Here is a 15,191-nt window from a genome sequence, read left to right on the forward strand (position 1 = left end):
TAACAAACTTGACCCTCTTTCTCTAGATATAATATAACTTAATTTTTCAGGTTGAACAATCAAGGTTGAGAAGATATTATTTTATTAAATTATGTTTGTATCATGGTGTAAAAATTTTTAAAATTATTCACTTCAAAATTTTCTTTGATGAAATACATCCAACTTAATCTTGTGTGATCATCAATGGAGATAAGAGACAATTTTTTTCAGAATGTGTAAGATCTTATAAGGACGCCAAATAACACTATGAATCAGTATAAAATGTATAGTTAGTTCATAAATTTGGGGAGGAACAGATGTAGGATGGTATTTAGCAAACTGATAGACTTCACATTGGAAAGATGACATTTTAATTTTGAAATTAGGAAATAAGAATTTAAAATACTGGAAACTAGAATGACCTAACATATAATACTATAGCTTAATATCATTTTCTTTGAAAATAAAAAAATGAATTTAAACATGTACTTTGATATTGGCATCAAGTCCATAGTCAAATAATATAATCATCCTCTTCTTTGGCAGTATTAATTATTCTCCTTGTGGTCAATTCTTGAAACTCACACAAGAAGAATAAAAATTAACTTGACACTAATAATCATAAGTAAATTTGCTAATGGACAATGGATTACAAGCCAAACTGGGAACATGGAGCACATCATGAAAGATTAACAATAAGATGAGTTTGATAGTTTCTATCCTGGCAATTACCAAGAGGAAATCATCAATAATTTTGAATTTTTTATTGTTTGCACGAGGTCTATAAGATGATAATAATTTTGAATAACTAATCATATAATCACTTTGACCAGAATCAATTATTCAAGAATGAATAAAATTAAAGTTAACACTACCAATAGAGTGCTTAGAAAGTTACCACTCTGTACCGAAGAGCAAGACAGAGTCTGTGATAATTTTAGAGATTGAAATAACTTGTGCATGTACTCTAATTGCTTCTTGGTGAAAGGTATTGCATTTGAGTTGGTAGAAGGCTCTTCAGTTTCATCAATAATAGATTTATTGATCCGACCATCACGTTTAGATTTTGATTTTCAATTTGTCGGTTTACCATGAAGTTTCCAACATGCCTCCATCGTATGCCATGAGTTTTTGCAATGCTCGCACCACCATGGGTAAAGCGAATTTGTTTTAGAATTACAGGAACTAGTAGAAATGGTAGAATTTTTTGAGGCGCCAATCATCGCCGACTTGTATTGTATCATCAGAAGAGAGAAGAAAGAGAGTCCAAAAATCAAGAAAAATTCCGATTGCGAGATACTTCAATGCTTAAAGCTAAGTAGAGAAGTTGGCAGAGACAATTCCAACAAAGAAGCTGAATGGATTGAAACAAATATAGTATTCGATATGCCTACTAATGGTTCAGCTCGATTCTTCAGTTCATGAAACTCGGGAACAGGCACCTTCTTAATCAGGTCTTAGTTAATATTATTTCATTTGTTGTTCCAGTTTCCTAACAAGTTATTTTGGTTACTACCTCATTATTAATTTCTTACATTTTGGCTATTGTTCCGGTTAAAATTTGGGTGCTTCCTCCAATAAAAATTGTAGGTGTTTGAATAGGAGTTATTGGATCTATTATTTATAGCATTTAATGACTCCACAACTACAACACTAGAATCGACTAACTGTTCATAAGCATTGTCATCGCTCATTAGTGATTCTAGTGCAGACTTCAGGTCTAAATTATCTAATTTTATTTTGGATAGCACCACTATTTGTGTAGTTAGAATTAATAAGAAATTGTGTTCATGAATGTTTACTATCTTCTTTTGGGTTTACTCTCAGAAGATCACTGAAAATTATTTGTAGTCATCTCAACAATCAATCTATAAGCTCTCTGGAAAGATTGTCATTAATGACTCCCTGGCTATATCATCTATTATTGACATCAATGATCTAATCAACCCATTATAAAATATTTATATAATCAATCAATCTGATAAGACATGATGTGGGCATTTCTTAAGAACTTTAAATCTCTCTTAGGCTTTGACTCAGTATCCATTTGGGCAAAAGAGATAATGTCATTCCTAAGCTTTACAATTTCAGAAGGTGAAAGGTATCTAGCTAAGAATTTATGGGTAAAGTCATTCCAAGTGGTTATGAATCGTTGTGCTAACAAGTCACATCTTAGTTTTGTCTTTAAGGGAAAATGAAAACAACATAAGTCTAAACACCGTTATACCTAAAGACACACATAATTTCAGAAAATTGGCTAAGCGTAAATTTGAGTCTTAGGTTGGTGAACCTCCAAATTGATAGTTTTGGACCATTTGAATTATGTCAGATTTCAGTTCAAAGGTGTTGGCTTCTATGGTAGAATTATGAATACTCTCACATAATTCATCTACGGACGGCTTGACAAAATCCTTAAGTAATCTAAACTGGTCATTTTCTCCTTTATCGTTTAGCATTGCTTCCAAAGTTTTCAAATTTTGCAAGTACTTTTATGTTGTTTTTTTAGCAATTTTTCCTATTTTAGGATCAAACGACACTATTTCAACAAAGCTAATCTTACGCATACAACTTATGACTAATTGGTGACCCTAACTAACAAGTCAAACAATATACAAAACAAAATAATAACACAGTTAAGCAAATAGAGTGCAGAAAGTAACTAACAAAAGTCATAATATATTTCAATTTTCTAAAACTTGAATAACACAAAACAAGATACACAACAAAAAAGTAACAATTCAAATTTTGAATCTAAACCTTGCATTATCACTAATATTCTAATAATTTGAGAAATTAACATCGTTACGTGTCAATCAAGTAGTATATGGATTATAAGTCCTTATATCGATCTCACAATGAACGAGTTAAAATTCTCAAATAGTACAATTACTATTTTACTAATCCTAAATTAAATTCAAATGGTTGAATGTTTGAGATTTTAAATTGTCTAAAATCCTAATTTTAAAATAAAAATTTATAGTAAATGAGAAGAGTTTTCTAAATAATGTGAAAGTTTTTCTTGAATTGGTTCAGTTAAATCAAAATTATTTCAAGTGATTTTCCTATTATAGATGTCGATCGAAGTCTATTACTTCCTACTCTCTTTATCCTATATTATAATTAGGTTACTTAACATTAAAAGATTCTCAAGTCTCCTCATTCCCGAAAAAATATTATAAGAATCAATTGGCATTATTCCTATTTCACTAAACTTCCATGTTTTAACCTATTTGTGCTTCTAAACTTCTTCCAATTAGATTACAATTAGTTTTAACTATTCAAATGTCCATTTTTAATGTAAATTAAGTTTTGAAAGTTAAAACAGTATCTTCATTCAAAAATCTTAAAAACTAACATGAGATATTTCTAGATTTAAAAGAGTACCAATACAAAGGAGAGAGAGAGAGAATTTAAGTGTTACGCATGACTTGCATTTAATCAATCAAATTAAAATACAAGAGTAAGAAATGAAAAATCCGATAGAAAGAAATCCTTGTTCACAAATCTTGATCGCCACTATAAAATCCTTCCTTGATTATGATCACTCCCTTACAAAAAAAATAATAAAATTCTCACTCATAATCATCCTGCACAAATTCTACACCACACATTCCTTGAATATTTCTCCTATGCTCCAAGAGTCTGTGAGAGTGCCTCCCCCAAGAGTGTGTAGTGTATCCAAGAGCATGTATCTATATACAAGAGCACCTCAGAGAGATTTTAAGCCTTTCTTGGATCAAACCATCAAAAACCCACCAAAACCATTTTAAGTCGGCGGGAAGTGCGACGACGCTGGTGTGGGGGCACCAGATAGTTGGCATGGGGTGCAACAGTGCTGGATGCGGCACTGAATTTCATGACACAAAATCATCAACTTAGGGCTTCGGGCACCAAAGTGCTGACAATTGTAGCGCAACGATGTGGGGGTTGGTGCTGGAATGTCCTGCTATGTATTTTTTATTGGAATGGGCTGCATCAGGCACCGAGGCATTAGCTATAGATGCCAGGGCGCTTGCCTGTTAATTTATCCTATTTTGTGTTCTAAGTGCTCCAAGTTCTGAATGTTCCCTGTATAAACTATAAATAACACTACATATATCCCAGAAAAGTGTGACAATGATCCATAAAAGGTATGAAAAACGCATGAATATATCAACAAATTTTATACACATCAATAATGGATATTGTAAGTAAGATCCCATGTTGCATATTGATCATAGATGGCAAAGTTCTAATGTGCAAGGCCTCTATTAAAATAACTAAATAGTTACGCCAAATGGGGGGAAAAAATATAAAATTGAGGTTTAGGATTTATAAAATAAATATATAATCTTAGTGAAGATGAAATTATATTTTAGATTTAGATGCTCCTATTTTATTTTTATGGATATAAATTGCATGTGTCGTATATGTTTGATGATAAGATTCTCTTTCATGATGTTATGTATTATGCTATAGAAATTTCAAATAAAAAAAGAAAGGAATTTGACTTGGACAGTGATAGGAAACTCCACCGATTTCCACCCAGAAATTAGAGTAAAATAAATATTTTCTTCACTAATTCAAAAAACTCAGCAAAAATATAAACATAAACACCTACAATTTAAGAGGAATGTGATCTCTCCTAATTCCTAAAATTCGAAAGGTAGAAAATCTCTCCCAAAACCTAAACCCTAGACTCACAAACACAATACCTCACCCTAAACATATTAGGGTCAATTTGTACTAAACAGTAATAAATAATAAAAGACTAAATTTCCCTCGAGCACACAAAATAGAAAATTGTCCCTAGTCTAGGCACTGGCGTAACAGACAATTGTTAAAATTATTCAAGCTCCAGAGCCAAATCATGGCATGTACTTCTGAAAAGTACATACTTTCAGATTTCCCTCATCAAACAAGTAAAAAGATGTGAAGAAAAGGAAAACATCAGGAATCCAAACATTCCTATGGTTGCAAGAAGGCAAATAGGTAGCACGAGTACAATTGGCAGAACGATAGAATACGTGCAGATAAATGGCTAGAGAAAAACAGGGAAATAAATGAGCTAAAGAAAGAATTCAAAACAATAAAGCTAGAGAATCGAGCAAGTGCTGAATCGAAATAACTTGCAACAATAAATAAAATCCATTAAGATAATCAAAATATTAAATAACAAAGTATGTTCTCTGCAATAAAATATTAATGTTTAAATATGCTAGTTGACGATTAAAAGAAAATTTAAAAAGAAAAAACATCAATTTTTATCTGAATGGAAGTAGAAAACATGAGTTGAAACAAATTACTAAACTAAAGAATCTGAAGATAAATACCTGCCCTAGGCCAACAATACCAATAATTTGCAATGTCTTCTCCCACTCTGCATAATGTTTACAGCTTAATCGGAAAAAATTTCATGAAGAAAAAAAGAATTGTGATCTCTTTATCTTTTAAGAAGAAATCACTTTCAGTCCTTCAATTAATTGTAAGAGTAAAGCTTGTGAAGAAAATTGACGACTATTTATTAAAGGTAAAATTACTTAGGCATAAAGCTAAGAGTAGTTGGTTAGAATTGTTCCCAACTCTAATAGGGATCACTGGCTCAAATCATTCAAAGAAAAAAAATAAAGATGGTCTTGGTTTTAAATCCTACTCCAAAACCATTTGGTTCCAATAATATCATGAGCAAAAAGCTTCGCATGCCCCCTTTTTATTTGAATATGCTTTGGTTCAATATTCCATCATAAAGAACTTCCTCAACTTTGCTATAAAGGATAGAAAAAATTAGTTAAATAAAAGCTTAGATAGGCACTAAGCTTTGAGGAAGTCCACATATCTATCCAAAACTTGTTACGAAGTTTACCAAGAGAGGTAAAGAAAATAATATTAAAGTTTATATACTAGTTTCATCATTATATAGACTTATTAAAAAGTAATGCCTACAATAACCATTGACAAACTAAAAGTATTACTCTTCGTTAAATCAGATAAAAGTATATTTATTGAAAATTGCTTCCGTATATTTTCATCTATGTTGAAGTTGCAAGCAAACAGTTAATTGCTTACCTAGTAAAGCATAGATGGCCACAAGAGCGCCCTACAAATAAGCATCTTAAGTTAGAAATGCCTGAGAATAAAATGAACTTTAAAATCTCATGTTAGTATTAGTTCACAAAAAAAAAAAAAAAGGCATGTTTCAATTTTTTGTTACATAATACTTTTTCTAGAGTAAAGAACTTTTAGTAAACCAAGAAAGAGCAATTAATGACAAGGCAAGGATTTTCTACAGATTTTTTCTTAATAAAATTGAACTCTTAACCTACGATCTTACCAGTCCATATCCAACAAATTGTACTGGGGAAGGTCTAATTTCTTCAAGGATTGCCTCCACTTCCTGGATAAGATTCCACAATTGTATGCTTGAGGTGTAAAGAATGTTAAGAAGAAAATTTTAAAAAAAAGAAAAAAAAAAACTAACTTTTATAGCACTTCAACATAATGGTAAATTGAAAATTAACAATTCAAAACAAATTTTTTAATCCTTATAAATGGAAAACAAAACATGTGCATCATTTACCATAAATCTTAAGTATATTGAATAAGCCATATAATTACAACATAATAGAAAATTTTCTTTAAAGGAAAAGAATATGTAATAGTAAACACTCGATTCAGTGAAGCATGGGAGTAAAATGAGCAGCCCTTTATAAAATGGTATGTGCATGATTATATCGATAGTACATATCTCTATGTTAACTGAATGCTATAGCATGGTAGCATAGCCAAAAAACAAATGGGGAGTAATACTGAATCAAATAATATATAAAAATTTACATATTACAACTTTCAGCATTTACAAGACACCGTTCTTGGTCGAGCAAGTATTTTAATGATAAAATGATGGAAAATCAACTGCAGGTTTTTAGCACCTCATTCAATAGGGTAAGAGCAGTTTCTACTCTGGGTTCTTTAATGCAGAGTCCATTTCTTGTCCAAGCTTGGAAACCGCCTTCGACCAAGTAAGATTCCTATACTCAAACAGAGTAAAAAAAAATGTTAAGCAGTATAAATTAATTATAAATGAAGCTTAAAACCTTTCTGCATTAATACTTGCCTTCACGCCAAGTTTTTTTAATGACCTTGCAATGGCTTTAGATCTTCTAGTATCAGAATCCATGATAACAAACTTTGTTCCTTTCTATTTACAAAACAGAACAACGAAATATATCGCTGTTTTTTGTAAAACAAAACTCAACATAAGACTAGTTGTAAACCACAATGACACACCTTACTGTTTTTTAAGTTTCGTATAACCACGGCAGTTAAGGCATTGTCAATCTCCTTACCCCCCTTCAGCAGTTTTCTGATTGAATTATCAATCTGCAAAATTAAAAAAATCAAACAATAATTGTAACCAACAATAATTCAAATAGAAAAGAAACAAATCCACTCCTTGTTTAACTGGACAGCGGACTTATGAAAAAGAATATGAAGGGGTTGAACATGCAGCTTTAACCCACAGAGCAATGAGGGTACCTTCAGACCTTATAAAATACTAAATGCAATTAACGGTGCAAAATAAATTATAAAAAAAGAGTTCATGCGGGTGTAACAGGAGGAAAATTTGCGTATGGTAAGACGTACGCAGCGAAATTTGCGTATGTAAGACGTACGCAGCGATGCGTACGTAAGACGTACGCAGCGATGCGTACGTCAGGGAGGTTATTCAAAGGGTATTGGGGGAACATGTTACAGGGAGAATTTGAGGAGGTTATAACAGCGTTATACCTCCTGTAACCTACCTGTATATGAAAACAGAAGCGCAAAACTTACTAGAAGGTACAGGTAGGTTGTAAAGAGGTTACAGGGGGTAATACCCTCTAAATAACCTCTCGGACGTACGCAACGCTACATACCTCTTACATACGCAAATTTCTCTCGGGGGGGAGACGCGTCGTAACAAGGAGCCACAGGAGATATCCCGCGCTTCCTTCGTCCGGACCGAACCAATCCAATTGGGGAGAAAAGGTCGAACCTTCCACCGTAGTTTGACTCCTTTCCATAGGGAAATCCAATCCTTATTATCTAGGGCTTATATATGTGTTTTCTAAGTCTTAAGTTTTTAGTTTTCTCGTGTTCTCTGTCGGGCCGTCGACGTCTCCAATTCTCCCTCCCAAGGTTGTATCCGAAGGAAAGAAGGTACTCCGGTTATAACTCGTTATGAGGTAGTGCTTATCCATACATAAGCCTTCCTTGCCTGCTACTTCCCCTTCGCTCCTCTGCCACCAGCTCCACCTCATCCTTGCCGCTGCCATACCTGCAGCCTCCATTTTCCTTGCTGCAATTCAGTCGCCAACCACCTCGCATATCTTGCTGCGGCCTCCCCATCCCAACCTCATTTCCCTCTCAACCGTATCCCCATGCTCGCCACCTACGATTCAAGACCTAGTTTGGTGTTTGTGTTGTGTGTCTTTTGTATTTCCCGTTGTGTGTTTGTTGTAACCCCATATTTGTTTTCCGTAATAACAGTTGCATTTTTCCTTATTGTTTACTCAACTCCGGTATCATTTAATATCAAAACTAACTTAACCCTAGTCCTGTCATAAGATTTCTAGCATCCCCTATATCTTCACCTAGTTTTTTTCTTGCCATCCATACATCACACCCAAAATCTAATAATGGCGCTAAGGAGAATTTTGCCAGAACCTGATCAGGAGTTCACCATGGACGAGATACAACGACTACTTCACCAATTACTACAGCGACTTGATACCATTGAGGAAAGGACCCAAGGGGAACACTGTCAATTGTAACAGTGAGATCCGAGATGGAGAGCGAGAAGAACATTTGAATTCTTTATGGAGAGAAGAATTCAACGAAGAGGAGGATCGACCAAGACATTTCAGGATTCAATATTAGATGAGGCTGAGAGAGGAAATTGCCTACTAGAGGGAACAAAGATCTGGAGAAAAAGTGAATCTACCAGACTTCAGCTGGAGTTTGAACAAAGATGATTTTCTCGAGCGGGTGTAGATTGTTAAGCGGATCTTTGAATACAAGGACATGCTTGATGGCAGAAGAGTGAAGCTCGCCACCATCAATCTGACGGAGAATGCCTCTTTGTGGTGGGAGAACCTGGAGAGTAAGAGATAGAGAGAAAAGAAGGACAAAGTCACTTATTGGGAGAAGATGAAGACGATGAAACGACAGTACCTACCACCGCACTATCAACGGGATATTTATACAATTTATACCTGCAATAGGAGCTCCACGTACTTGGGAGGACTGAAGCAGACCAACAGTAATGTGATCCAACAAACCTATTGGACACTGATGGACGTGCAGACCTTAGAGCTGAAATTAGAGAGATAGTAAAAGCAGCAGTTGTACCCGCCTCCACTCCGACAACCACGTAAAACCGGAGGCCCAACAAGAGAATGCTTGGAGGAGTGGGAAAGATTGGACAAGGAACTTACAAGGCATATCAGGGTGGGAAAAAGCCTGAGAAGAATATAACGCCTAGTACAGTTCCAGCCAGAAAATATTTTAGATATCATGGGTATGGACACATCACCTCCAACTGCCCAATGAGCCAAGTTATGTCCTGCACCGAGCAGGGCGCCATGAAGGAAGTGAATGATGAAGGGACAACTGAGAAATAGGGTGGAAAATACCAACTCTAGGAAGATGAAAAAGAGAAGCTAGTTGTGAGAAGAATTCTGCAAACAGAACCACGAAAGGATCACTCATGGTTGAGGCACAACATCTTCCGCACCAGGCGTACAATGAGGGGAAAAGTGTGCAACCTCATTATTGATGGAGGGCTCTGTGAGAACTTGGTCCAAGCAAAAGCATTGCTAACCCTACTCGCCGACCTAGGTAAATAAGGAGAATGAGATTCAAGCAAATCGGCAGTGCTTGGTAGAGTTTTCCATTGGTGACCAGCTCCAAGATCAGGTGTGGTGTGACGTGGTGCCATGGATGCCTATCACATTCAGTTGGGAAGATCGTGGTAGTTTGATCGCAAAAATTAGCATGTTGGGTTTAAGAACACTTACTCGTTCATGAAAGAGGGGAAACACATCGTTCTCTTGCCCATCAAGGATTCTGGAGAACCAGCAACGCACAATGCAGAGAAAACTGAGATCTCATGCAGCACCTATCAGAGGTGGTCCAGGCACTGCCAGTCAAATTGCAGGATATGAGGACTGAAAGCTTACTAGAGGGCCTAGCCCCACTTCAGCATATTCATCATGTCATTGGTCTTATCCCTGAATTTGTAATACCAAATAGACTTGCTTACAGATTGAGACCAGTTGAGCATGAGGAGTTGCAAAGACACGTGCAAGATCTCATTCAGAGAGGATTAGTGATAGAGAGTATTGGCTCGTGTGATTTGCCCACTTTGATGGTGGCTAAGAAGGATTGGTTATGGAGGATGTGCATCGATAGTCAAGTTATCAAAAAAATTACCATCAAGTACAAATTCCCTACACCTCTCCTGAACGATCTATTAGACCATTTACATGGTGTCATTACCTTTTCCAACATTGATGTGTGCAGCGGCTATCACCATAAATTGAATGAGTCCCGAAGAAAATATTCAAAATACAACATGGATTTCTATGCCATTGTGAGAGCTCCTCACCACTACAGTCACATCTATTTAATAGCCAGTTCACTTTGTTCATAGAACACAAGGCTCTGAGGTTCTTGAACAGTTAGAGCAAGCGAAAGGGCAGACATGCTTCCTTTTGGGTTGAGTTCTTGGCACCATTCCAATTCATGCTTAAGCACAAGACAATAAATCAGAATCGAGCAGCAGATACCCTAGGCCGCTACCATTTAATGACGACGTCCATGTAAGCCAGAGTTGTAGGATTCGAGGTGGTGAAAGATGTGTGTGGACAGATGAGGACTTCAGGGAGATCTGAAAAGCGTTAGAAAAAACCTACAGGAAAGTACTATGAAGTTGAAGGCTACAATTCCACCATAACAGGTTGTATTTTCCTAGACACTCGTTAAGAAAGTCCATCATCCAGGAGAGTCACAACAGTGCATAGTAGGGCATTTTGGCATACACAAGCCCCTCTTACTAGTAAAGAGACTTTTTCTGGCCCCGCCTGATGGAAAAAGTGGAGTGATATGTTTGACAGTGCAGAGTTTGTCACTTAGCCAAGACAAGAGGGCAAAATACAAAGCTAGCACACCATTATCGATACCAGAGGCTCCTTGGTTGGACGTTAGCATATATTTCGTGGTGGGTCTTCCCAGGATGCAACGGAACAAAGATTCAGTGATGGTAGTGGTTGACAAGTTCTCGAGGATGACTCACTTCATGCAGTGCCACCAGAAAATAGATGCATTAAATTTCGTTGACTTATACTTCAGAGAGAACTTGAGGCTGCATGGGGTGCCCCGAACCATTACATTTGATAGGGAATGTCAAGTTTGTAATTCACTTCTTGAAAACCATGTGGAAAAAAACTTGGTACTACACTTTAATTCAACTTAACAACTCATCCACAACAGATGGTTAAACCGAAGTTGTGAACAGAGTCTGGGAATCGCCTAAAGATCAAGCAATAGGACTTGATTCTAGCCCAAGCCGAATTTTCTTACAATGAGTATGTGAGTCAAACTTGGGACGTACCTCCTTTCAGATTATGTATGAGCATAATCCACTCACTCCATGAAAGTTGTACTGGTTCTTCCTACGTCGGAGTTTGGTACAAATGTTGAGACAAGGGTTTAGAAGAATCAGAGGCTACACGAGAAGATTAGGAAAGAGTTCAACAGATAAAATCATAAGTACTAGACTCGAGCTAAGAAAACCAAGAAGAGGGTGACATTTTAAGAGGGAGATTTAGTATAAATCAAACTGAAGAAAGAGAGATTCCCCACGGGATCTATTGGGAAGCTCATGCCCAGAGCACATTTTAGAATCCTCAAGAAGCTAAATGACAACACTTCCATGATCAACTTGCCAGGGGATTACAATATTTTTGCCACCTTCAACGTGGCAGACTTGACTCCATACTACGATGACTCAGAAACTTCAACAAATGAGGCCAAAGCTTCGTCAACACCAGGAGACTGACACAGGCATAATAGGGGAATCGTGGGAAAATGCAGCGTAACAGGGAGCCGTGGAAAAAATCTCATGCTTCCTTTGTTTGGACCGAATCAGTCCAAATTGAGGACTAATCGGCTCTTCCATCATGGTGTGGCTCATTCTTTCCATAGGGGAATCCAATCCTAGTTATCTAAAGCTTATATATGTGTTTTCTTGGTCTTAGGTTTTTAGTTTTCTATGGTTTATGTCGGGACAACTGTTGGTGTCTCTAATTCTCCCTCCTATGGTTGTATCCAAAGGCAAGAAGGTGCTCCAACTATAACACATCCTAAGATAGTGTTTAGCTACCGTTCCCTGCTTCTCCAGCCTTCATTCCAGCCATCTGACCGGCTGTCGCAACCCTGTCGGTTGCATTTTGTTTCCCTGATGTCAGCCTTCCCTACCTCTTACTCCCTTGTCGTCATCCTTCCTTGCCTGCTGCTCTCCTGCCACCAACCTTGCCTGTTTGATGTTCCGTTGCAGCCAGCTCCACCCCGTCCTTATTGTCGCCCAACCTACAGCCTCCTCTTTCCTTATTGCAGTCAAGTCGCCAGCCACCTCGCATACCTACTGTTGCCACCCCCATCCCAACCTCCTATCCCTCCAAACCGTAGCCCCTTGCTGCAACCTTCCCACTACCTTCGATTCAAGCCCTAGTTTGGTATTTGTGTTGTGTGTCTTTTGTATTTCCACTATTTGTTTTCCGTAATAAAATTTGAAATTTTTCTTATTGTTTGGTTAACTCCGACATCAAGAGTTATCATCTTAAATAATTCTTCATTTTAACATTACTTGAGAGCACCAGTACTAATAAGAGAAAAATTTGTGTTTGTAAATGGCTAGAAACAAAGATGCATACTTTAAAACTACAGCTCATCCATCGTTGCAACTATGTGCAGTAGCACTCAAAAAGCCACAAAGATGCATACTCTAAAAGTACAACCGGCCTTCTGTTAACTATGCACAGCTGTGTCCAAAAAAACATCCTGACATGAAAATAAACAATATAATGTTTCAAGATGATACTGATAACGTGCCAAACCATTGATGTGGATATAGGATTTAAAATAACAAGCGATCATTCTTAAGTGCTATACTTATTGAACAGAAATTGATAGATTCCAAAAAAGGAAATTGACTAACCTCGATGTGATTTATAGTTGCATATTTAGACCTAGCTTCTCGCCGAAGATCAGGAATGCAGGAATGCCATCTCTTTCTCTTATAGCCTGCATAAAAAATAGAGTTTCAAACAAAATATTAAGGCAATCTCATTAGAGGTAATCTGATTTGATAGGCTTTGCACAGCTACGCTTTCTGAAGAAGAGGTGATTTTCTCTAAATACTAAGGGTAAATGAAGACAAAATGCTACATAGTACTCCATAAAGTGTCGATCCTGTTGACAACAAGAAAGGGCTTACCCAATGGGCAAAGCTACCACCACTGTGGAGTTTGTGAAGGGGTTGATATATGCAATCTTACCCTGCTTTGCAAAGAGGCAATTTTTATGACAAATCAATAATTTATGTCTCAATCGAACTTTGAGAGTGGTCATAGCTCTTTGTGAGCTTAAGTTTTAATTTGTCACATTAAACAAAATACTGAGAAGGGTAGGGAATTATCAATCTTCAGCTTTAAGTAGTAAACTTATCCGAAATATTTCAATTTTATAATTTTACTTGAGATGTTGATACCTTTATTTTTATTTTAAATTTAAATAATTTGCACATGGATTCAGGGCATTTTGAAAATTAGATCGTTTTCACTAGAGGCATGTTGTGGGCACGACCATCATAGATGTAATTGCTTGAAGCATTTGTGTTTACAATCGGGAACTTGATCTTGTGGAAAGACACCTCTAATTATAATATGCAATGTTCATGCTCATCATAGAGGAACTCAATTAAATTTTGTTACTTTTAACTTTATCAACTCATTGTTTAATTGAAGAGGATCAAGCTCACATTTTAACATACGTTTGTGTTCGTTTGGACATTTGTTCTATTAATATCACTGTGAGGTACAAGTCCTGCTAATCCTTGAGAAGTGAAGTATTGAACTTGAAATGTGAGACATTCAGTCTAGCCATGTAGGAAAGGAGGCCCACTTGAGCAACACAATTGAATTTTTTAAGTTCATGAAGCTCAAACTAATTGCACACTTTTAGACTAGTAAGATTTAGCTTTATTTTTCTAACTCTCAGTCTGTGCAATATTCTCTAACTTTAAGTTTGAATGTTTACCACATATGTTAGAGCACGTGCAAATATTGTTTTTGGCATGCCTTTATGAAATGTGCATATTTTTACGATGTGCATACGCAGTTTTCATATGATGCATTTACAAAAATTTTTATGCACTTGATTTTTTATGCAATTACATGATAGGTATGCAGTTTTTTCAAAGCATTTTGAAAGTTATAATGCATTTTTTTTCAAAGTATTTTGAAAGTTATCTCGTGATGCATGTACATGACTTAAAAATTTATTATCTGCACTTTGATTATTTGAGTGAATGATTTTATCCTTAAGATATGTGTGGTGTTTCATTTTTGAATTTTAAAAAACCCCCTTAGGTTCGTTTGCACATGTGTTGCAAATTTGATGGTAAATATTTGCTAGTATGAATCTTATTGTGTTTTAAACATTACATTTAGCCCCCTTTTTTTCAAATAGACTCCATAAGCAGTCCTAGAAATTAAGAGTCTCCTTAGCTATTTTCACAATGGATCTTCATTTCAAAATTCACAGGGTCCTAAGTGTTTACTGAAAAGATCTTGTTCATGCTTTTGTCGAGCTGTCGAGCTCCCTGCAAGTTCTCTTTGTGTATGATTTTACTTCAATTATGGTTCATCTGATGTAGCATATTTTATTTTTTTAATTATAATTTTATCATGTTTTGCAATTATATACTGATTCTTCTTATTCACCTTTCTATTATATTTGTCATATATGGAATCCAAGTCTCTTTTAATTATTCTTTTTAGTCTACTCAAAAAATATTTTGACAGTCTCCCGACATCTCCTTAGCAAGGGAACACCTACAAGGAGTTTACATTTATCTACTACGCCAAGAAAGACATACCCGATCGATATTATAGGACACAATCACCACAATT

The 15,191-nt window shown here is 36.0% G+C and overlaps 1 protein-coding gene across 1 annotated transcript in view; it reads right to left on the bottom strand.

Annotated features, from left to right (window-relative positions):
• LOC110026729 overlaps positions 1-15,191 on the bottom strand; it is a 40,726-nt gene that overhangs the window by 10,793 nt on the left and 14,742 nt on the right. The window contains 8 exon segments of the mRNA XM_020727809.1: positions 5,292-5,338; positions 6,025-6,055; positions 6,290-6,352; positions 6,888-6,986; positions 7,073-7,156; positions 7,246-7,338; positions 13,217-13,273; positions 13,276-13,302. Coding sequence (XP_020583468.1) covers positions 5,292-5,338; positions 6,025-6,055; positions 6,290-6,352; positions 6,888-6,986; positions 7,073-7,156; positions 7,246-7,338; positions 13,217-13,273; positions 13,276-13,302 — 501 coding nt within the window.

Source organism: Phalaenopsis equestris, unplaced genomic scaffold, assembly GCF_001263595.1.
Source record: "Phalaenopsis equestris unplaced genomic scaffold, ASM126359v1 Scaffold000399, whole genome shotgun sequence".
Classification (NCBI taxonomy): Eukaryota; Viridiplantae; Streptophyta; class Magnoliopsida; order Asparagales; family Orchidaceae; genus Phalaenopsis; species Phalaenopsis equestris.